Genomic DNA, 22,129 nt, shown 5'->3' on the forward strand with positions numbered 1-22,129 from the left:
CAAGGGGGATGAATGGGTTGAGTAACAAAATGAAGCGAATTATGCATCAGGGGGGGGAAAGAACCACCCCCCCCCCCCGGGGGGCAGATCATTAAATTATCCATCCCTACTCCTCCGTACTTTTCCCTATAACGACGCGGTCTTCGGTCTCTACGGAGTTACATTGACAGGACGGAGTAGAGGTACTGTAACTACCTTAACTATGTAGTAGCCTAGCTAACTAACTACTAACTCCCAAGAGAAGAGAGCCGACCCGACCCTTTATAGTAAATTACTTCCCCCCCCCCTTGGTCTAAGCGTGCATGCCATATGGGAATTTGATTAAACTCCCCTCAATTGTCAAACAGTAGTTCGACGGGAAGTTTCTCTAGCTTCTTTCTCGTGACAGCCACGAGGGAGGGAGAGACTAGTAGATAAGTAGACTATTGATTGATTAATTTTGATTAGGTGGGAAGTTCGCATCAGCCGAACAACCTTTACTCAGTAAGTCAAGCCCCATCAACCATCGGGAATAGTTGCCTGTGGAAATGAAATTGGACTGGAGCTCGAATGGAGAAAGAAAATTCAAACTAGCTAAACAAAATGAAAAGGAAAAAAAAAAAAAATGGGGAGGCCTAGCCGGTGGGAACAATATTAATTACTTAGAGTCTTAGACAGTTAGACTATTTGATCGCTAGGTGGAAATTGTGACAAGTTGAGATACGTTATGGGCCCCGAACGGAGGTCGAAGCCCGAACGGGCGGGTGTGGTTTGGTTTGGTTTGGCTGGTGGGCTTCTAGTGCGATCGGAAGAGAGCAGGAGAAGATGGACTGACTGACAGACTGACTGACTGATTGACTCTCTTTTCACCAGTCACTCACTCAACTCCATCCAACTCAGCTCAGCACACCCAATTCACACTTGAAAAAGAGGAACCGAACCAACAAAAGGTTCTGGATCGCGGTCGACAGAAGGTCTCTCACGTCATGACATCAGCAGATTTTCCGGGGAAAGGGCCTCTGCTACAGTGACCAAACCACATCATCACATCATCCACTGTGACAGTACATCCAATGCCAGTCAACATCATCATTCATGCCATTTTTTTTGCCTCTTGGGGCGAATAATGCATGGACGATGACGATGAACGGGTGATCGGGCATGACGAAAGCGGTCTTCAATTCCACCGTGGACAAACCCCCGGTTGTCTCCTTTGGGACCGGGTGGAGACCACATCCGCCTAATCAGGAATCAGTCGGAGCCGATCTCCCGGTGTCACGTGTAAGCTTGGACCCGAGCGGGCTTAGTCTGCTCGGGTCGATCAGTCGGTGACCTAATTGGAGGATCCCTTCACGAACCGTGGACGGTCCCTCCACCCTCGTCTGTAGCCCCAGAACAGCCTTACCTCCTGGACACCTCGACAGACACTGCATCATCGATCAGATAACATCATCGTCTGTCGACATCATATCTGACTATCCTGAAGATAGAGTTTGGGAGGCGTCTCGACCTGATCAGGCCCAGTAACCGTGGACAGAGTCAACACTTATGAGTCCCTAGTACGATTCACAGGGCACATAAAGAAACAAACCAAAATGAAAAAAGTCAATAGGCATCAGCGTCATACCCGCCCAACTCCACTATGCGATTTACACAGACCGCCACAGCAACGCGCGTACACTTGCCCACATTACCCATCCGCTAACATCAGAATCGAAATTACTGCCCACATGCAAAAATGGTATATACGGTAGGTGGTCAGAAGGTCGGAACAAGTAAATACATAAGTGCCTGCGGCCATCATGGATATGCCCGCGCCCCGTCCCGGAGTAAGGAAGGACAACCGCATAAGAAGTAAAGGGGAATAAGTAAATTAGTTTTGATGAGGAGGAGTAATGAACCGAACCCGGTCTTCCGATGCTCTCTCTCCCTACAATACTCCTTGTGACAGCCGTTGCTCCATCTGCTTGGCCAGTGCTTGCGGCACGGCTTCTTGCGTGGCTCGGATAGTGACTCGGTACATCTGTAATTGGTCAGTCGGTCATCGATCTTTTCTCGTTGAAGTAAAATCTAAATCTTACCTTCCGCTCATAGTTGGGCTCCAGTCGCAGAAGACAGCCCGTCTTCCCGTTGACAAACTGATAAACAGCGCAACCCACAATGTTCTTCCCGTTTGGATCGACGTTGTCCAGGATCTTCCAGCCGAATCCTTCCACCACCCGCCGAGTGAACGCTTCGCTAACATCCTTGGCCCGCGCCGCCACCGCAAAGGTATTCTGCGCCTCCAGCGGTCCTCCGCCAATCTGCCGCCACCGTTTGAAAAAGTCCTCGGCTGACAGCGCCGATGGCTCCATGAACCGATGCATCAGGATCGGCAGCTGCAGCGTGTAAGCCTGGAGTGCGCCAGCAAGGTACGAGATGCGGATCGTGGGCGCGTCCGTGAATGGCCCGTGCGATTCCACCAGCAGCGTTTGCTGCGTTTGCCCCGCCGCCGGCACAGACGGCTCGGGCAGACTTTTCGTGTCAAGCTTCAGATTCGGGGCAGCGCGGTTGTCCAACGTGGTCGTAAGGGACCCGACCGGGTACGAGGACTTGTTGGAAAGGTAGATCTTCACCACTCCCATATGACCCCGGTATTCCGATCGCAGGCCGACCTGGATCTGCGCATCCTCAAAGAGAACGCCTTCGTCGTTGAAGTATAGTTTATTGTAGCCGACATCCCAGTCGGGCGTCAGATGGGCCGCACTGGCCATGTTAGGAGCAGCAGAGGCGCTGAGATCCAGCCCGGCCAAGTCACCAGACGCACTGGGCCCTGTAGCTGCTCCGTTCGTTCCCGTCTTGGTGCCATTGACAATCGTGGTGAAACTGCGCTTCAGTCCCGTGTTTTGCGCCATCAGTACCTCTTTCTGGTCCGCATTGGCGTCCTTGCCGCCCACCACCCATGTCTTCTTCTCCGTCGTGCCCGCGGTTTTCTGGTGGAGACGAGAGAGCAGGATTGAGGCGCGTTCGGAGAAGGGGGGCATCTCATCGCAGACCGTCCGAAGCAGATCGTCCGTGGGAAGCGTCGCCAGCGACAGATACTCAAAAGCACGCTGCTGTAATTCCGAGTCGGGAGAATGGCTGTACAGGCGGAAAATGTGCAGGAGTTGGGGTTTGATTTCGGGGAAGAGGTTGACAAACTTGATGAATGATGACAGAATCATGGCCCGCGTGTTGTCGGTGCTGGTGATCATCTTCGCCTGCAGTGCCAAAAATTGCTCGATCGGGCTCGAACCTTGACTGTCGGCAATCAGGTGGCCGAATTCCCCCAAAACATAACAGCCGATCTTCACCAAGCTCTCGTGGCAGTCGGTCTTCAGATATCCAAGGAGGTTGTGTGCCGCGTAAGCCTGGAGTTCTTCGTTGTTGGTCACAATCTGAATCACTCGCTGCCATACCTCCTCGTTGACGTGGTCACCAGCCAACGACAGCAGCTTGAGTGTCATGTCGATGTACCACTGGGCATCTGTGGCGTATTTCTCCGTGAGAATGGCTACCTTCAAGACCATTTCCTCTCGGATCGCATAGTCGGCCGTCTGGAGATAGCGTAAAAGCTCGTTCACGATTGGGCCAGCATTGGTCGTGTCGCACATACTGTAGACTAGATCCAGACCCTTCCGCCGAACACTGATGTCGCGATCTCGCAAGGAGCCAAGAATGATACTCTGGTGCTTCTTAATGGGATCGAGGGTCTCCGCCCGAGCAGCGAAGTGCGTCAATGCTTCCAACCCCAGATAGCGGACGTTTGTCTCGCGAGACTGGATGTACTTCCCTAGCCGAGCAGAGATCTGTAGCATCAGGCTATGCTCGGTGTCCAGGTGTATAAGAAGGTTGATGGCTTCGAAGAGGACCGCATTCTGGGCGTTATTTTGCTGAACGTTCTTGGGCGCATCCATAGCGGAGTTCATGATCTGCTGCAGAGATTCACGAATGATCTCACGGACATGGGTGTCGCCTGGAGTTCGGTTAGCATGAAGGGACCACGCAGCGGACCGTTGGGATGATCACATACCTGAGGGAGGGTAGTACTGCAGCAAGCGCAGCAGCTTCACTTGGATCCACGGACATGGCACACGATAGTAGAGATAGTCGGGCGCAATATCATTGTCGACCACAATCCTTTTCAGTCTGAAAGCAGCCTTGACATAGCACCCAGCGTATTCCTCCGGCTTGTCCTGGGCCAGTGCCATGACCAGCGAAGTCACCGACAAAGTGACACCCATGTCGGGATCATCCATGATGGAGATTATGCGTTCCGCCCACTCGGCCTGTACAATGCCCGGGTACTTGCGATACAATCGGAGAAGGGTAAGGGCGGCCTTCTTCTTTACGAAGGCTTTGGAGGTCCTAGTCACGAGAATCAGCAACCCCGACCTGAAAATCACCCAGAATCCCTTTTCCTGCCCCGAACCATCAAGCAGTCAACTTACGGCGAAATCAGTAGCCGGTGCACATCCGTCGAGAGCGCCTCGCCCATCTCCCGTCCACCGACGTTGGCCACCGCATGGAGCGCCAGACAGTTGTTCAGCTCATTGTGGTCCAGCAGATCCTTTCGAATACTGTTGACCACCAGGTGCAGGAGTTCATGCTGCTCGTGCAGGAACAAAGTCACAGCCAGATAACCAATCTGCTTCTCGGAGTATTTGGTGGAGGAGATGAGGTTGACGGCTTCCAGGTGGCCGAAGTCGACGTCGTAGCCCTGGATGTAGACGTAGAGCAGCTTGCAGACGTATTTCTTCTTCTGGTACCCATTCAAGCTACCTCCCTTGAACTTCTGGCGAATGTTGGCCAACTCTTTGTTTACCCGCTTCTCCTCCAGCTCGCGCGCTCGTGCGTTTCGCAGGTCGGCGATGAACTGGACCAAACCCCGCATGGACGACATGGTAGGCGACAGAGCACGGGGCGAGTATTATTAGGAATAAGTGATTATAATGAGCGATGAGTGTGGATTAGATGTGCGAAGGTTAGTTAACAATGCTGGCTTGGCTGCAAGAAGAAGATGAAAAAGAAGAAAGATTGAGACCAGTCGCTCCGTCGGTCGATCTCCTCTCTCGGACTCGGGTCGAACGGGGTGGGCGGATTCACTGCGTCCGTTGCACGCAGTCGCCGCTGCGTGAGGGAACAATGTGGGGAGGTTCGTCGGTGTGCTTTGTGATTCTCCGCTCAGTATCTTCGGAGCGCATGGAACATGGCGTGGAATGCCGGTGTGGAGAGCGAGCGGAGATCTGAAGGAGGAGAGGAGGAGAAGGAGGGGGGCCGTAATCTGATGCGCACCAGGGGGGTTTGACAGTCGAGTCGCAAACTGGCCGAAGGAGTGGATTGGTTGGGGGATAAGTAGATAAGTAGAAACAGTAGATAGTCGTAGTAATTGGAGACACGATTGAATCGAAATTCTCTCGCTGGCTTGAAAGGAATGGTAGAAGAGAGAGAGGAGGGGAGAAGAGGTGAAGTTGTCAATCGGGGATCTTGCAGCAGCAGTAGCAGCAGCAACAGCAAGCAGCAGCAATGGGAGGGAACCAAGCCGGGCCTCAGCCACTTCCGCGGCCGATCCGGCTGCGGGAAGCTGGAGGAATATTAATGCGCTGTGGCGGTGCATGCAGGGATCTTTATCGTGTGGTGATGTTAGCCAATGCTTCTAGAATTCTAGAAACATAATGGAGCCGCCTCATCTCACATTAATCTAAATTCTGACACCCAGCATCTATGATAGCCTATGAGACATCCAAATTGACTCTGCTGTATCACCATACACCCCACCTCCCGGTCACACAGGATTCAGGAAGGCACTGCTGTACCGTAGGACCTATCTACTTGACGCACGAACCGTTGTGACTAGTGATTTCGGATGCAACCTTATCGGATCCTAGGGTCTGCATCCCGGCGGGGACAAGGGAGATTTTCACACCCAGACGGGCAGCCCCCTCCCTGCCTCGGCATGTGTGCCCGTGTTCCCCCTGCCACTACGTATGATGGTCCGTGTGGATCATACTTATACTCTACTCAGTTGCTCTTCTTATCCTTATTAGTCGCTTCGACCCTTTCAAGGGCCATATTGCATGCAGCCTACTAGCTGAGCGAGCATGATGCGAACCAATCTCTACGCAACGCAGAACGAACCGAACTTCAAATAGTAATGTTTCACAGGACTCGAGCCCATTAATACCATTGTAATACAATCTCATCCTTGAGAAAAGTACCCCATGCTACTACTGCCACTACCACCCTTCATAATTAAGAAAAAAAAAAGGCCACCCAATCAAACTCCAGAATGAAAACTCCAGATCCCCAAACCGTGCCATGCTATGATGAAAAACAAAGGCCCACCGAAGAAAGAATAAGGCAAACTTAAAAGATTGACTCAATCAGAAGGTCAAAAGATCAAGCGCGGGTGGTGAAGTCAATCTCGTTGCTCTCAGCGGCAGCGTCCACAGCAGCGGCCTTTTCACAGGTGCAAGAAGCTGAGAGAACCCAAGTTAGCTGATGTTTCTGTAACCGCTTCTAGGTTGGCTCTGGACTTACTGGAAGATCTCTGTCCGCAGGGGCAAGCATCGCCCGAAACGGGAGTGTTCTCGCTGGGAGCACGCTCACAGGTGCATTGGCCGGCAGGGCGGGCTCCTGATGTCATGGTATTAGTTTCAGAAGAAAAGATACGGACTGTTGGGGGGGCGGCAGAACATACTGCAAGAGCAGCGAGGCCCAGAGACGGTGTTCTCGGACGAGGCCTTGTTGCAGGTGCAGTGGAGGGCGTTCTCCTTGCCGCAGGAGCACTTGGCCTGAGCGGCGCAGACGCAGCTACCGTCACCGGAGGTCTTGCAGCAGGTGGAAGCAGGGTTGACCATTTTGACTGTTGGTGGTGGGAGTTGAGGGTCGAGAAGACAAAAGATGGGTTTCCGAGTGAGGGTGGTAGAGAAAGTGAGGATGGACCAATGACGTCACGGGTAGGTGTCGGTTGGGTTGATCTGAGGTTTGATACACGAAGACGCGATCGCAGTGTTCCGAGACGAAGTGATCGTTGAGTGGAAGATTGGTAGCTTGAGTATTTGAGTATTTGAGGCTCTCGATGATGATGGTTGAATGATTCGTTGCAGGGAAGCAACAGTATTTATATTCAACGTCGTTCAACTTTGTAGATTCCATGATTGGCAATCAGCGGCGGCTGATTGGTTGACTGGCAAGAGCCTCTGTGAAGTCCCGTGACCGCAGTTGCATTCGCCGATCTTTGATTCGACCGTCTACCACAGAGACAAAAATCAATCCAGCAACACAGAATGCTTGGGTTTGTAATACTCGCAAGCTGGTAGGCATTTGCCACTTAGTGACCTTCAGAAAGGATTGCTTTTACATCTCTTTTCATTGGATGACTATAACGTATCTGGAACCTGCCAGCCTGGAGGCTTTATGGCCCTGCTCATTCCTACGGCTGTCATTGGACCAAACAATTCAGGCGATCTGTGAATGCCACTGCATCTGCATGGCTGCAGCATTATTACACATTACTAAGTACGTAGTACTCAGAAGTAAGCAATCTGGCTCCACATTAATATCAGGCCACTGGTGCATGACGTACTCACTACCTACATGTACTCGTATAATCTGCCGCGCCCAGAGTCGTCTCAGCTCAATGTGATGGAGTGCGGACTCCGCAGTTGTGCAAATAGTAGGCAAGAATTGACGGCAATCCAGATAATTAGACTAGAATTTAAGAGTTGTATACATACAAAACCCAGGGGAAGCCACCCAAATCCAAGACAAAGGCACGACGCATGCTAAAATGAAACAATAAATAGAAGCAACGGGGCTAAACGGAAGGCCCTCGCGAATAAAATCAGAAAAAAGCAGTTTTGACGCCATGGAACGTCCGGTCCCAGCTTGGAGAAATGGGATCCGGAATGCAGTGATGAAACCCCCCTTTTTCCTTTAAATTCTTTTTGTGACGAAACCAAAACAGTAGCAAGCCAAGACGATGATTAGGATCAAGACAATATGTATATATTCCGGCAGGCGAACGAAATGCCGATATGTGCAATGCACGCCAGAGGTAATGGGAGGAGCGGTTGAAGGCAACGATTAAATAGGTATGAAGAACAAGGCAGATTAAAGGGCGGCGTATGTTGAGGGAAGGATAGAAAGGATGTTTCTGAGTAGGCCATTGGCCATTGGGTTAGAGGTAGTTGGCGTATTCGAAGGTCTGGTTGCCAAATTTGGCCCTCAAAGGATCGATCAATTGCGGAGGATTGTTGATTCGGTCTTCTGCAGTGCTGACCACCGGTCCTTGGGAAACACTATTGGCTTCCGACGGAAAGGAGGCGGGAAGGCTCATGCTGGAGGCGTTGGCTTGGCTATATGGCATGGCGGTATTCATGTGGTATTGGTGGTGATCATATGAATAGGGTCGGTAGTCGGGCGCCTCCGAGACCGGGATGGATTGCATGGCGGGTATCTGCCTCCCATGTTGTTGCATATGTGCATTCATGTCAATGCTGCCAAAGGCCTTGGGTGCCGGCATGGCTAATGGGGATTGGTAGTTGTGCGCCTGCTGGTCTATCGCCATCCTCGTTAGTCTTAATGCCCGATGATGTCATGGGAAAATGTGGTTCGCAAGAACTTACTATGCCCATCGACGTTATAGTGAGCTTGTTGATCCGGCTGTCCAGTCGGGGATACAGAGCCCTCGATGGCTCGCTGTTGATCATACCCTACCACCATACCGTTCGCAGACCTATTGATACCATATTCCAAGGGGCGACGACTGTATGCCATGCTCGGATGAACCAGCGGCTCAAGCCCGGGCCTTGAATATCGCCCCGGGTAGTGAAGTCCATTGTGAAACGAAGCCTCGGAAAAGCTGCTGGATCTGGAGAACGGGAACGTGCCGCGGTTATGTCGGTTCATGTCGGTAAGAGGTGTATGAGCGCCCCGATTCGCCATGGCGGCTGTATGTGTATAATCATTAAAGTGTCGATCCGGTCCAGCTGAAGGGAATCCATTCGTTGTCGAGGCTGAGCTGAGGGGCGAGATCACATAATCGTCATCATTCCGAGGAATCCCATCGGTAAGCAGCATCTTCAAATCGTTAGTATCCTTGCCATAAGTGAATGTAAATTGGGGAGACGCAACAGGTGCCTCTGAGGTTGTTCTGTGATCAAATGGCGTCCGTAGCACTTGGGTTGTATCGAAGTCATCGGGCAATGCTCTGGATTTAAGGATACGTTCCCGGTCGTTGCTTGTGAGTCGCTTGAGCTTCGCCCGTCTGCATGGAAAGTGTCAGCCTCACAGCTGCATGATAATGAAGCTCAGGTGTGGCGGTGTATACCTGTTCTGGAACCAAACTTGAACTTGCCGTGGCGTCAAGCCGGGAATCTCTTTGGACAACCGTTCTCGATGGGCAGCATCAGGGTGTGCTTGACGGGTGAATTCACTCATCAAGAAGCGGGTTTGATTATGGGTCAGTCTGCCGTTTTTTTGTTAGCAACACGGCGAATACGGTCCATATCTATGACTTGCGCACCGGAATCTCTTCATCTTCTTCTTGTCGTGCTTATCTGGTGACTGTTTCTTGTCGCCATTTTCGGACGACGCAGCTCCTTCATCCGATGAAACCATTGCGGCATCTCCATCTCCTTTCTCCTTGTCATGCGCTTCTTCAAGTTTGAACTCGGGTGTTGTCTCTTTTGCATTCTGTGAAACGTCGGCTCCTTCAGCATGTGGATGGTGAGGTCCGCTCTGGTTGATTTTCCCCTGTCCCATCTGAACCAATGACTCCGTTTCCGTGCCTGTGTTGTGGTTCACTAAGTTATTATGGGGATTTGTGCCCCCAATGGGCCTGACTGGGCTAGATGAGCCGGCGGCAGCAATAGCTGGAAAGGCATTCTCAGCCTTAATCACAGCGGGCTGCATGTCGGCCGAAGGCGTCTTTGTAGGTTCGCCTTCTCTCTCCCACGGCCCGGGCAATTTAGACGGGATAGCCCTCGGCTTCGGTGCGACTTGCTCGCTGCTATTCCAAGAAGCTGTCGACCAATGGTTGGTGATGCCGGGAAGATGTGAAGTAGAAGGTGGTGATAATGAGGACAACCAAACACAGGGCCCGCTGATTGACATGGTAGCAGAGGATGTGGACCAGTATAGAAAGAACAATTGTTATGCTGAAGGTGGAAGAGATCAGGCGTACTGCAGCTCCGAACGCAGATATAGACTGACTCTAACTTGCAACCCAGATGCCAGACCAGGGATGACAGAGTGGGTCTGCACGAGCTATCGGGGCGCTTGCTGAAGATGCACCGGATCTCCGAGGACGGGTCGAAGACACGAAGGAAAAGAGGAGTAAATGGCAAGTTCTTTGCGTGTGAGACGCAGCAAGTAGTCGACACACAGCAGCGTGGACTTTGGACGGCGGGCAAGCGACAGCAAATGAACGACAGCGCTACCCTAGTAATGATCTCCCCCTTGACTTACACTCCGGGGCGATAAAGGAGATTCTCGGCCTCCGCTAGGACCACTGACGAACGGCAAGAAATGAAAGGTCGATCCCTTTGCTGGGTCCAGGATTCAACCGGAGAGGGGGTGGATTGTTACCGGACAGTGGGTAGGAAGGTTATAGAAGAGATTAAACGGTGCCTAGCCCAAGCGGGTAACGAATGCACGATCTCGGGCAGTGGAAATAACGGAGGACGTTAAAATGCAGGCCCTGATCACCTCCGGCCAGTGCGAGAGATCCACTTTCAGGTTGGCCACCGCAAGCACAAAACCGTGCTAGTAATGCAGCAGCGCACACGATGAGCAAGCTCCTCCCACGAACGAGTGAGGGGAGGCTGAGAGGACGAAAGAGAGAGGAGGGGGGAGGGGGAAGGGGGGCAAGGGACGAATAATCTTCAGGTCCTCGTACAGGGTGTTATAACAAACGATAGGTAGATGCCAGCTGCTAACGCGGAGAACAAACTCAAAAGAATGAGGGAAATGAAACTAAGACCGACAGGAACGAGCGTAAGAAAACAGGAAATTGAATGGAACGGGCCACAGCTTGAAGGTTCGGTACACGGAGATCCCAGACCATTCTACGATTGTCAACTAAACCTCCGGAGGCGTAGCGCCTACTTAGCCATTCAGGATCAGGACCGGAGTGACAATGAAGGTGGGAACGAGGGTGAAAGTGGGAATCCAAAACGGGCTGGGGAGAACCGGGGGATGCTACCACAATGGATAGGAGGAGGATCCAATTCAGTCTGGCTGCTGTCGACGTCGTAGTATCTTCGGGGGGTGGTCGACTAGTCAGCAACCACAGCAATGACAGCAGCAGTTGTAACCGTAGTTGGAACACTTGCTGGAGAACGTCGTCATCAGACACGGTCCTAACCAACGAAGGAGCCTGAGATGACCACGCTCCGAGGCACCAATGGCCCGTAAAATAGCACACCGCAAGACAAGCGTTGACTGGGATTTCGGCTTACAAGTGAGGAGCAGGAATTCGATATCAATGAAGGCAATACGTGGTGGGAGGTGGTGCAGTGACTATGAGAATAGAATCGGTAGATGGGAATGGCCCAGAGTGTAGAAAGTATCCATGTAGAATGCCAAATCTGACGGACACTGTAAAGTGGCAAGGTGAAGGGTCGAGACGGGGACGTTCCCTACAGGCGTGATATGCGGAAGAGGGACTGACAGCCCTGCGGACGAATGATGCAGAGGATCATGGAAGAGCGTGGCTCTTCAGGTCCAACGGGAGAGCAAATCGCCCCAGAGCTCACGCAGGGTATGAATGAGGCGGGAAGAACAATCGTCAACCGTTCCTACGCCATTCATGTCCCGCGCTCCTCATTGATTGTAAAATTTCCGACGTGGAACCGGCGCCCGCAACCTCTGCATCGCATCGTGCGGGTCATTCAGAGAGTCTGGGACAGGTCGTTCCTAGTGCCGAATCCACCGGTCATCCTGGTCGTCAGCCAACCGCAGTAGGAAAGGGTCGAATAGACCCTGGTTATCGACCTGGCTCATCCAGTCACAGTGTGCCGTCTTCTCCTTGCGACAGTAAAGATGGCAATCGGCGGTACGCACCATGTGGAAGTGCTGCCGACAGCACTAGTCGGGCGTTGGCTGCTCCATAACCCGCCGGACACCGGGCATGGATCGACTCATCGAGACACAGGAAGGGAGGGGGGTCATTAGGTTAGGGAGCCACTTGGCGATATCCCCACCCACCTTAGCCACCATGGCACCAACAGTCCGGTGGTGTGAAACAATTGACACGTGAGAAACAGCGAGAGGGGGCAACCAGCAAGCAACCTGAGGAGCTAGCCAGGGGAACCTTAGACAGGGGCTACTATCACGGAGAATGGAGAGGGAGATTGACTGCATTAAAGGGAGTTTGAGCGGATCGAGATCCCCCCTCCATCTCCTCTTCAGCGTGAACAATACGCAATGAATCTAATCAATGTCAAATCGTATAAGACCGACAGGAAATTAGATCGTCGTCTTGTCATGAAAGGAAAATACCGCGGCTCTGGAGAGGAAAAAAAAAAATCCTCGAGGTGGAGACGGGGCGACAAACCGTCCATCGGGTCATCGCATCTTGGGTACGATCCAGCAAAAATACTGGTTGAAGCGATAACCTTACCAGACTGTCATCTCAGGTACCGGTCAGAAAGTGTACCGGGCTTTTCTTTTTCTCGACGGGCGTTCGTATTGTTAATGTGTGTGTGTGTGTGTGTGTGTGTGCTCTCTTAAAAGTCAGGAAGTGCATTTCCGCCCGGTCTCCACCGAGCCAGGCGGGCAGGGCGGAAAAAGACACCGAGGTTGCCATCGTCGTCATCATTTTGACTCTCATGATGATATCTTCGTTCTGTAGCTGCTTGTAGCGTCATTGTCGGACAGGTTGATTCCTGTCACATCGAGAGTTGACGAGTAACGACCAAGGGGGGAGCTAGTAGTCTGGCAGTACTCCAGACTCCTCGGTACATCGTACTGGATGACGGTATGGTGGGTGCCATGGTATCTATTCCAGGAAAAGAGGAGGTTGTCGGAGGAGGGGGGGGCAACGATTTCCAGCCTCTAACACTTCTTGTATGTATGTCCCTTAGCCCAAGAAGGCTTAGAGAGAGGTCAAGCGGTAAAAAGTCCAGGTCAGACAGGGTTTTGCGGAGAAAGATAAATGCAGAACGGACGCCGAGTTTTCAAGCCTCTCGCGGCCGAAGCAACTGGAGAAGGAGAACTTGGAAGGAAAAGGTACCGGCTAGACTCCAGTTAGTCGAGTTAGTGCAGTTAGTGTGGTTAGTAGCGGGTTAGTGTCCCTCGCTAGTCTTTAGACCGAGGCTGCTGTCGGTTTAGTCATCCACTTAGTGACCCCAAAGCAAAACAAGTCAGGACAGTCAGGACAGTCAGGGCCACCAGGCGGACCATGCACACTGCACCAGAACTGTACGTACTGTACCGAGTCAACTACGGAGACCATTTCAATTCTCTGAACTCCTAAATCAAGCTTGACGCTAGAACCACGCAGTCAATCAGGGAAAAATAGAAGGAAATTGTCGAGAACAAAGAAACCCAAAACGAAAAAGAAGGGGGTTTTTTTTTTTTTTTTTTTTTTTTTTTTTTTTTTTTTTTTTTTTTTTTTTTTTTTTTTTTTTTCACTCTGTCTCTGTCTCTGTCTCCCTCCTTCTTTGTTCCTTACTCCTTTCCTCTGTCTCGCTCATTCTCCCTGTGTTCAGTCTCCACCTGTTCCATGAGCCGGACCAGAACGGGAGCCACTAGACAACGGCCGGATTGCGAGACCGAAGCTCGTCTCGCTCCACTTCTAACGCGAGCATGAAACAACCCGGAAGATATTCGGTAAGAAGAATGAGGAAGCAACATGAGGAAGAATTTGGCAAAGGTCAGGCGGCCAGAGAGCGGGGATCATACTCGTACGCAAGTACAAGTAACGCAACAAGTTAGCAGTAGCAGTGGAGATCTGGCAGGAACAAGGCGACCCTCGCTCGCTACTCAAGCGAATGTGGGATTGATAAAAATGTCGAGAGAGACTTGCAGCTAAGCTGCTCACTTACATGTACAGTACGTCGTCTGGTTGGCGGTAATAAACGGTCTTACACTACTCTCACTATGAGTATGAGTCTCGTAAAGACCGTCTTGAGATGGCGTATACGCCAACACGCTACTAAACCTTTCCAGGCTACCAACTCACTGCTAAGTGTGCTAAGTGCTCAGGATATACCGATAGCTTGTGGAAGCATCCGGAAATAGGTCATCCAAGAGAATATCTACAGTACTGTACATAGTCAACCAACATCGAGCACAGAGAGATGACAATGAAACTGGAGAAAGTCACCCAAATACATGATAAGACAGATATGACCGTCTTGTGGTTCTAGTCAGTAAAGTAGAGGCGGGAAGAAAGTTTAAAAATTGTAGAAAAATAAATAAAAAAAGATATAAGGATAAAATAAAATAACCGAAATTCAAAACCGTGTTAGGCTACGTAAATGATAAAAAAAAAAGGAAGAAAGAGAAAAAAAAAAAGGCGGAAGGACTTGATTGCTTGGAGGATTGAATGAACCCGACAGGTGGAAAAGTTCCGGTGGGGCAAAGCAAATCCTTACCTGCACCATTAAAGATAGAGGCTGAAGAAGCTATTGGCTAATACTTACTCATGATAATCATACAAATCATACAATCGAGCCCGCAGCAATCGCAACCTCGACATCATCGATCTATCTTACCGCTACTGACTCTGGTCAGAGTACCGAGTACCATCGGTTGCGAGAAGAGGAAAAATAGTGGACGACTGATGTGAGCAGTGTGGGGATTGCGATACGATCAGTAGGAGCCTCGGAGAAGATATGAGATGCGCTGACCAATTGCCTAATAAGGGTCGGTCTACTCATCGCCTCCGTATATGTATGTCAGCAGCAATTTTGAGGTACGGTAAGAGCCAGGTAGACCAGAAAGCCACAGTGCAGAGTGATCAATGGCGCAGAGCTGCCGGAAGGGCATGCATCGTACGGAGTACAGCAATCGCTGGTGTCATTGAACGCAGGTCAGAGTTGCCATATTGAATATATATCTTGAACTCTTACTGTTGAAAGGACCCAATGCAGATCAACCAGATTGACTACAGCCTACAGAGTACTCCAAATCTTTTACAGTACCATAGCTACAGCGAGCCGATAATAAGATACAAGACAGGAGAAAAATAGAGGATTGGAAAAAAACAATTCAAGGAAAAAATGTCATCTAGACGAGATAGGCCGCCACATGGAAGCGAACCCGAGCCCAGGCGCAGCGGAAGGAGAGGGTATGATGTGCTTCATCATTGCGAGGCAAAGATGAAACCAATTTCACTACTTGACCTAAGACGGTTAAGACAAAAGTCGGGGAATGAGAGTGTATGTACGTACACTGTATAGTACGGTACTCAGTAGTTCGATCGCCTCCTGTTGTTAGTTCTAGTCAGATTTGTCCGTTTCTCCCCCCTGAGCTGGATATCTGCTGCAGATGTTCCTTGCATTATCGCCCTCTTTCGAAAAACTGATCGCGAACCTCGCGCCGTGATGCTCGTTCTGGTACATGAATACATTGGTTGCAGCTGTCCACCGAAGCACAGACTGTTTCAAATCTAAGCGGCACGGAGAGAATTTTCCCGAGGTAGAGAGTACCGTAGCCGACTGACTGACTATCTGTCTGTCTGTCAAACAGTACAGTACGGAGTACGGAGTATGGAGTATGGAGTAGACACTAGATAGGTCTTTCGGAGTCTTCACTTGATCCGGTGATATCGCTTGGTGATATCGCTGGGGAAGAAGGGAAGAGAAGAAGCCTACTACATGAGTAGGTAGGGAAAAGAAGGGGCAAGGCTTGGGATGGGCCCGTCCGTATTCGGCTCCTGCCGCGGACGTTTGTTCGTGTTTGACTTTTTTCCATTGATCTTATCCTTCTGCCATGCGGCCATGCCATCTCACACGCCCATGGCCCATGTTTGTCTTGATTGTCTTGATTATTGTCTTCCAGACTTCCACCCTCCCCTCTCCTCTCCCTTCCCCCTCCACTTTTTCCATCCTCGTTTCCACCTTTACTCCATCATCAACCTCCTTTACAAATTCGCCTTTCGATGCCAAAAGCTGTGGATCCTATGTGATGGATTCTGCCCACGGGAAATGTAAAGCGTGGAGAACAGCTGTGTGTGGCATGATCTCTTCAGCTCAGCAAGGCAAGATCATCGCCATGTTGTGGGACAAAAGAGTACCCCTTCAGTGTCAGGGACCTACCTGCTCTCCCCAATCCCCCAGTCCACTGCCAGTACCAGCGGCAACGACACCGTAATCTAAGCACTACTGCGGATCCGAGGACCCAGAAGAGGGATGATCCCAGCTACAAGAGTCAAGCAGGGCGGAAGAGAAAAAGAAAAATCCACCAGGGAGCGAAAAGCGACCTGGTGTAGCAACCGTGCGGGGAAGAAAAGAAGATTTCCAGAGTCCGAGGCCCAAAGCAAATCGAGGCGGATCGAATGAACCGAGTGGATAGCGAAGAGATTGGGGAGGACCAACTTTAATCTCTCCCAAGACTTCGCGTGATGCCAAGAAACCCCTTCAATCTTACTCAACTTCAGCCCGTCAGCCAGCCTGAACTGGGTCGCTGGGTGGCATGCCCAGTTCCCGGGGGAATTATGCTTGCATCGACGATAGGATCTCGGGACTGATCCCTGGTGGAAATGAACGACCATCGGTCTTACGGGTGGGGTTCGAGGAAGCGCCCGTTTCCAGTCTGCAGTCTGCACAGTTTCCACAATTTCCACAGACTGCATCCCATTACGCAAGCTCTCCCGGGGACCGCCGTTTGGTGGTTGTCCAAGCAGTGAAGCGGCCTTGCAATATGAAAATAAGACATTTATCGGGTCCAGTGGGGTGGGAAAAAGTGCGAAAGGCGGGCTGAACGGTCGGGCACTGCCAGCCAGGCGAACAGCCAAGCGAACGAAAAAACTACGCACGGTACGTTAAGCCCTGTAAAGCTGGGAAGCTTCGGGTTGTCCCGAGCAGGAAAAGCACCCAACCCAGCCAGCTTTGAACCCATTCATCGCTGGCCGTAGTCTGCCGATGCAGGTTCCTGGTCGTCCTGACGCCATGGTCTGGCTGGTCCTACCGTGTCATTGGTCTGTGCGGGGGTCATCGGCTTGCTTGAAACGTGCATAACGGCCTTTTCCATGGATTGTTCATTGATGATCCTGACCGAGATGGGCTCGCCATCGATAAATCAACAACACACAGACGCACGGAGTAAACAACAGTATCGCAGTCTCCGTACATACATACATACATTACATAGAGCCCTCTAGATGACGCCGTGCCTGGATCGAGATCGTTCGGCTAACCGCCTCTCCCCTTTGGTCCCCCTGAAGCTTGATGCGGGATCTGCTTGCTACGGACCCCGGCCTATCAATGATCAAGAATTGATTGATGACAATGATTACGACGGTATCACATTGATGAATTAGATTGATGACACGAAGAAAAGGGGAAACCATGACAAGGGGGCTCAAGCGGCAGAGGACCTGTCAATGCAGAGTCCAAGACATCCCTGACTCGCGACCATGACAGGTGAATCAGTCATGAACGGCTTTGTCGGTTCCCAGCAACAAGTGTCGGCAAGCGCGTGGCATCCCGTATCGTAACCCTATCTTTACGGAGGACAGTCGATCGATTCCGCCATGGGTCTAGGTTGCACAAGATCCTCAACTGACTTCATGTATACATGTTTGTGATGCCCATATTTTGGCTTAATCATCCAGACTGGATCATACTACATCGCAATGTGGCGATAAGGACGCGCACTCAAACAAGAAAGTATAAGATGTGCGATGTCAGTTCTTGGCTCTATCGCTGGGCAAATCGGACGTGCAATCACTCTCATGGCCCCGATGGCATGACCCCAGCAGGCACTTCAACCTCATCCATATTTTATGCAATTTTCTCGTCTTCGTTATTCACTACAGACCACGGCAAGTCGGCGAGCTCCTAGAACTTCGTTCTGCCTCCGAGCGAGGATGAAATCCCACAGTTCGTGAAAATTTACCGATCACTTTACCAAATTAAGCTATGGATCGAGCTTAATGAACAAGAGCGGGGCATCTAATAAAACCTCAAGTTACACGTTGATGCGCACTGGCCCCAGTCATGACACTGCAATCTCGCATGACATCTTCGACAAGAGAACCACACCCATTCATGCTGTCATCGGTTGTGTCAAGCATTATCGCCCTAATGACTTCCCATCCCTCCTTCCTTCGAACAACGGGACCGAGCTTGACGAATGACGAATGACGCAGGAACTCTCCAGGTAATTAAAGTTGCTGATCATTGAGGGATATGTCCCCTCATAGCTTAAACCATTGGGTCATAACCACCATCTAAGAAAATAAATTGCTGATTCGTGCTTTGTCTACCTCTATCGCCGAGAGGAGCCCGATTCGGCCGCTTGCAGATATTCTCCCAGAACCTTTCGAACCTTCATTATGCGAACCGCCAGGAGATTCTTCCCCATTAGGGCTGCAGTGGATGCCTGAAGGAACCTTCAATCTCCGGTGGGCTGCACCCATCTATTTCCTTCAGCATCCCATCATCCCTTCTCTCTAGCCCCTTCCCTACCTCCAATGCTTTGGCCACATGCCTCAGACATGTAACACTCGGCCGAATTACATGTGGCAAGTGTCATGGATGCGCCCCCGCCCCCTATTCTCCTTCTTGCGGGTACAAACAGGAGCCCAGGGGAGAGGGGTGACTTTTCGGACGAGTGGATAGAGAACAGGAAGTAGTCCAACCATGCAGTGGACAGCCGTACTGTTGCCACAGGGCTAGGAGAAGTGCCTCGAACAGGATAAGGGCCATCCAAGAACCAGGTAAGATGGAGACACACATGACTGAGTGCCCATCATGCTTCCTAGGCTCCAGGCCAACCAACCCCTATCTCACCGGACCTAACCTAACCCAACGGATGGTACTAGTTGGTACTTTACTGTGCCTTAACGATCCGGAAGAACACCGGCAGCGAGTCCTAAAAGGCCAATCAACGCATCCGCACCCCCGCCGTAATTTCCTGGATCCTCGTGACAAGAACCGGCTTTTTTATGCGATCCATCACCTGCTTGGTCCTCCCAATCCTGGCTGGCGCTAGCCCAGCTGACTCAAGGCCAGAGATGCAACGTACCTGCTAGATGACCGGTGGCTTGGAGGCCGAGTGTATCTGTTGTTGCTCATTGACACAGATACTGATAATCACCATACATCGTCTCCTCCCACCCCATCTCCCGCAATTAGCGTGGTGATACGGATGCATACAGCCACAAAGTTCAGAGCAGAGGTAAGATCGTAGGAAAAGACATTGAGGGCGCCAATCAGACTCAAGGACAGGTGGGTTTGTGCCTCAATTTCTCTGTACATGCGAATACGTGGCGTTCTTCACATCACCTTAGTGTCTGGCGCAATTGCATCCTTGGGATCAGCCAGAGTCTGTTCGGTGGCGACGGTTGTGTTCCCATCCTCCCCAGTCGTGGCTCCAAGGTCCTGCCCCGGTCCAGCGGATTCGCCCTCCGTCGACGGCTTCCCCGACGCCGTGACTTCTGAGGCCTGAGGGGTACCTTCCAGGGTCTGGGGCGTTCCATCTGATGGCTGGGCCGTGGCGAAGAGGATTTTCAGGTTTTTGCCGTCCTCAATCTTGTCAAATGCCGCGAGTTTGCTTTTTGCGGAGAGCCGTAGTATGCGCCAGGTCTTGCTCGCCTTTGACCGCAGAGCGTAATCTTTTTCCTCTTTCGTCTGAGCAAGGTCGAGATCTAACTCGTCGTCCATGATACTCATCATAAGGGAGTCCGCAGCAGGGACCGAGAATCTTACATGTCAACGTCAGCACACTGCTAGTGTATTTCCCCGACATCTCGAAGCGCCTACCTTTCCGGATCCTTTAGCCTTTCCATGCCCGCCTGGGATTCCCCTTCGGAGAGAAATTGGAGGCTGAGCGAGCCCATAGGCGAGGGGCGAAGGCGTTTGTTTGCATAGGACCTAGTCGCATGCTCACGAGCACCTATGTATTCGGACACCGAAACAGCCGGCCTCTCGATCAACGGGCAACCTTCTGCTTTCCATCGCACCCAGTTCTTGTCTCTCGAAAGAACGGTGTCCACCATTCGGTAGTAGAATTTGCCGCCGGCACCTTCCTGCAGATACTCCTCGATGGACTTCCGTATTTTGACCGCCCATTTAGCCTATGACTGTCAGCGACCGAGCTAGATGAACACCGCATGGCAAGAAGGAAGGGGTGGAGGTACATCTTCCTCGCTTAGCAAGAACCCGTACAAGACTGATTTGTTAGTCAAGTCGGCAAGCTTGGCTTTGGCTTTTGCGGTAAGTGAGAGCATAAAGTCCAGAAGGATGAGGGCCTGGACAAGCACGTGTCTTCGAAAGGCGGTATCGTTCACCTGTTGCCGGAATGTCAGACTGCCTTATTCTGCGCAGTAGTAATCGGCCTGCCACGTACCTCGAGGTCGAACAAGTCCCTGCTTGTTAGATACTTGGGATTGAAGCTGCTCGCGATCTCTTGTCCATCTGCGGTTCGTTTGCGCTTGCTGGATTTACGCTCTTCCGAAGTCTTTATGCTGCTGGAAGTCTCGAGATCCGTGTTCACGTGCTTGAAGGTGGCGAGTGTGGCTTCAAGCCCGGCTTTGAAGGCTGTGAAGTGTTGCGCGTCGAATGTCTTGGTTGGGGCAGAGAAGTAGGCCTGCAGGCTCCAGAATATCGGGTAGAGAGCATCCAAGTCAACCGCCTTATCCTCGGACTGCTCTTTGGCCTTGGAGACAATCACTCTGGGCATGCTAGGAGGTTCTTGCGCATTTGCTTGCGAGTCGCTAGCTGCAGCAGCACCCACGGCTTCGGTTTCTTCTCCGGGCGCTTCTTCCTCCTTATCGTCCGACATTTCCACGTCACCATCATCACCCCCTCTGACGGCGGCTTTGACGATCTCATCGTAAGTCGTGACATTGTCCGTGTGGTACTCACCCCGGAGATTGACGGCACTCTTGTCTCCCAGTGGGAAGCTTTGGAATAGAAAGATGAATACACGCCCACAGAAGACAGTATCTTCGGCTCTTGAGAGCCTCCGTAACAGCTCATTGCAGGATCTCAGGATGATTAAGCTTTTTTGTTTGAAATGTTTCTTTGCGAGCCGTCAGCACTTGGGACGAGGCTACTTTAACCGGCAATCCAAATCCTACCTTTGTATTGCGCTCTCTTCGCGACTCCAGATAATCGAAAACCTTCCGGCATCCGTCAATGGTCTGGCTGTCGAGCAATTCCTCAATCAACCAAAAGATCAAGCCCGGCTCACATTGTTCTAAGCACAGTCAGGATCCTCGTCGAGGCGAGCTACAGAATAGGGGGTCTGACCGTTGTCGGAGAAGATCGAGATGATGTCAAGGAGATTCCAGATTTGGATAAACGAGGGCTGGTCGATTGACGTGGTGGCCTGTAGGCAATTCGGTTTTAGCAAGGACCTCTATACCCGACGCGAAACGTGATGATCATACCAAAAGGCTGTAGAACTTCTCTCGGAATGCAATTTCGACCGCGGCAAGCTGGGTCTGCTGGCCTAGCTTCTTGACAGATTGCGCATCCTCGCCTTGGATAAGCCAGAATGAGTCTCCGAGCTGCGTTTCGGTCAAAGGGGGTTCAATTTGTCCATCTGGTTTTGCATGTTCGGCGCGCGACAGGAGCTCGTCGATCAAGCTCTTGTAGACGGGTATCGCACCAACGTCCACCTCCGCCATACTTTCGAGCGACGTAGTAGCAACGAGGTTGGAACGTTTTTAATGAGAAAGTGAACAAGAAGGGTTGACGAAGGTGTAGACACAAGGAAAGCCTTCACAACCGCGGCGGATGATGGGGGAATTGGAAGGGGGGTGACTGACTGGCTGCGGCTCTGCGGGTCCTAACCGCTGGAGGATTAATGCGGCCGGTAGGCGCGCGCCAGAAGCTTTCCCAATCCCGCCGCAACGGACCACTTGCGCAGTTACTGATCGGAGACCACGCCCCGGAGTCCAGTTGAAGCAATTCTTCTCCTCTCCCTCCTCCTCTTCTTTCCCCTTCCC

At 51.5% G+C, this 22,129-nt stretch overlaps 5 protein-coding genes across 5 annotated transcripts; 1 reads left to right on the forward strand and 4 right to left on the reverse strand.

The window, feature by feature from the left end:
* Window positions 1-1,909: 1,909 nt before the first annotated feature.
* Window positions 1,910-4,900, reverse strand: BO66DRAFT_318668 (AP-2 complex subunit alpha; the record flags this gene model as incomplete). The annotated part of the gene is made up of 4 exons (XM_025643614.1): window positions 1,910-2,002; window positions 2,061-3,973; window positions 4,031-4,365; window positions 4,449-4,900. 4 exons carry the CDS (start codon window positions 4,898-4,900, stop codon window positions 1,910-1,912), a joined length of 2,793 nt encoding a protein of 930 aa, XP_025505796.1.
* A 1,496-nt stretch (window positions 4,901-6,396) lies between these two features.
* Window positions 6,397-6,857, reverse strand: BO66DRAFT_470054 (putative copper resistance protein Crd2; the record flags this gene model as incomplete). The annotated part of the gene is made up of 3 exons (XM_025652764.1): window positions 6,397-6,476; window positions 6,538-6,633; window positions 6,698-6,857. 3 exons carry the CDS (start codon window positions 6,855-6,857, stop codon window positions 6,397-6,399), a joined length of 336 nt encoding a protein of 111 aa, XP_025505797.1.
* A 1,167-nt stretch (window positions 6,858-8,024) lies between these two features.
* On the reverse strand, window positions 8,025-10,323 carry BO66DRAFT_44332 (homeobox domain-containing protein). Its single transcript, XM_025651506.1, has 5 exons — window positions 9,527-10,323; window positions 9,332-9,469; window positions 9,136-9,268; window positions 8,628-9,081; window positions 8,025-8,559 (listed from the first exon to the last, which is right to left on the reverse strand). Exons 1-5 carry the CDS (start codon window positions 10,114-10,116, stop codon window positions 8,180-8,182), a joined length of 1,695 nt encoding a protein of 564 aa, XP_025505798.1. The 5' UTR covers window positions 10,117-10,323; the 3' UTR covers window positions 8,025-8,179.
* A 5,754-nt stretch (window positions 10,324-16,077) lies between these two features.
* Window positions 16,078-16,483, forward strand: BO66DRAFT_390459 (uncharacterized protein). The gene has a single exon (XM_025647011.1). The coding sequence runs from the start codon at window positions 16,138-16,140 to the stop codon at window positions 16,321-16,323; it is 186 nt and encodes a 61-aa protein (XP_025505799.1). The 5' UTR covers window positions 16,078-16,137; the 3' UTR covers window positions 16,324-16,483.
* Window positions 16,484-19,451: 2,968 nt separating this feature from the next.
* On the reverse strand, window positions 19,452-21,808 carry BO66DRAFT_436846 (THO complex subunit THO1/HPR1; the record flags this gene model as incomplete). Its single annotated transcript, XM_025650945.1, has 7 exons — window positions 19,452-19,878; window positions 19,938-20,251; window positions 20,315-20,464; window positions 20,524-21,198; window positions 21,257-21,375; window positions 21,429-21,507; window positions 21,569-21,808. 7 exons carry the CDS (start codon window positions 21,806-21,808, stop codon window positions 19,452-19,454), a joined length of 2,004 nt encoding a protein of 667 aa, XP_025505800.1.
* Between the last annotated feature and the right edge of the window lie 321 nt (window positions 21,809-22,129).

The sequence above is a fragment of the Aspergillus aculeatinus genome (assembly GCF_003184765.1).
Source record: "Aspergillus aculeatinus CBS 121060 unplaced genomic scaffold BO66scaffold_14, whole genome shotgun sequence".
Taxonomy (NCBI): Eukaryota; Fungi; Ascomycota; class Eurotiomycetes; order Eurotiales; family Aspergillaceae; genus Aspergillus; species Aspergillus aculeatinus.

What these genes read in the sequence shown, in the direction of transcription:
- BO66DRAFT_44332 (XM_025651506.1), bottom strand. Translation starts at nt 10,116, where the DNA reads ATGTCAATCAGCGGGCCCTGTGTTTGGTTGTCCTCATTATCACCACCT. An exon ending in CAAGTTTGGTTCCAGAACAG is followed by an intron (nt 9,269 to 9,331) that starts GTATACACCGCC and finishes CTTTCCATGCAG; the next exon opens with ACGGGCGAAGCTCAAGCGAC. An exon ending in GAACAACCTCAGAGGCACCT is followed by an intron (nt 9,082 to 9,135) that starts GTTGCGTCTCCC and finishes AACGATTTGAAG; the next exon opens with ATGCTGCTTACCGATGGGAT.
- BO66DRAFT_390459 (XM_025647011.1), top strand. Translation starts at nt 16,138, where the DNA reads ATGGATTCTGCCCACGGGAAATGTAAAGCGTGGAGAACAGCTGTGTGT.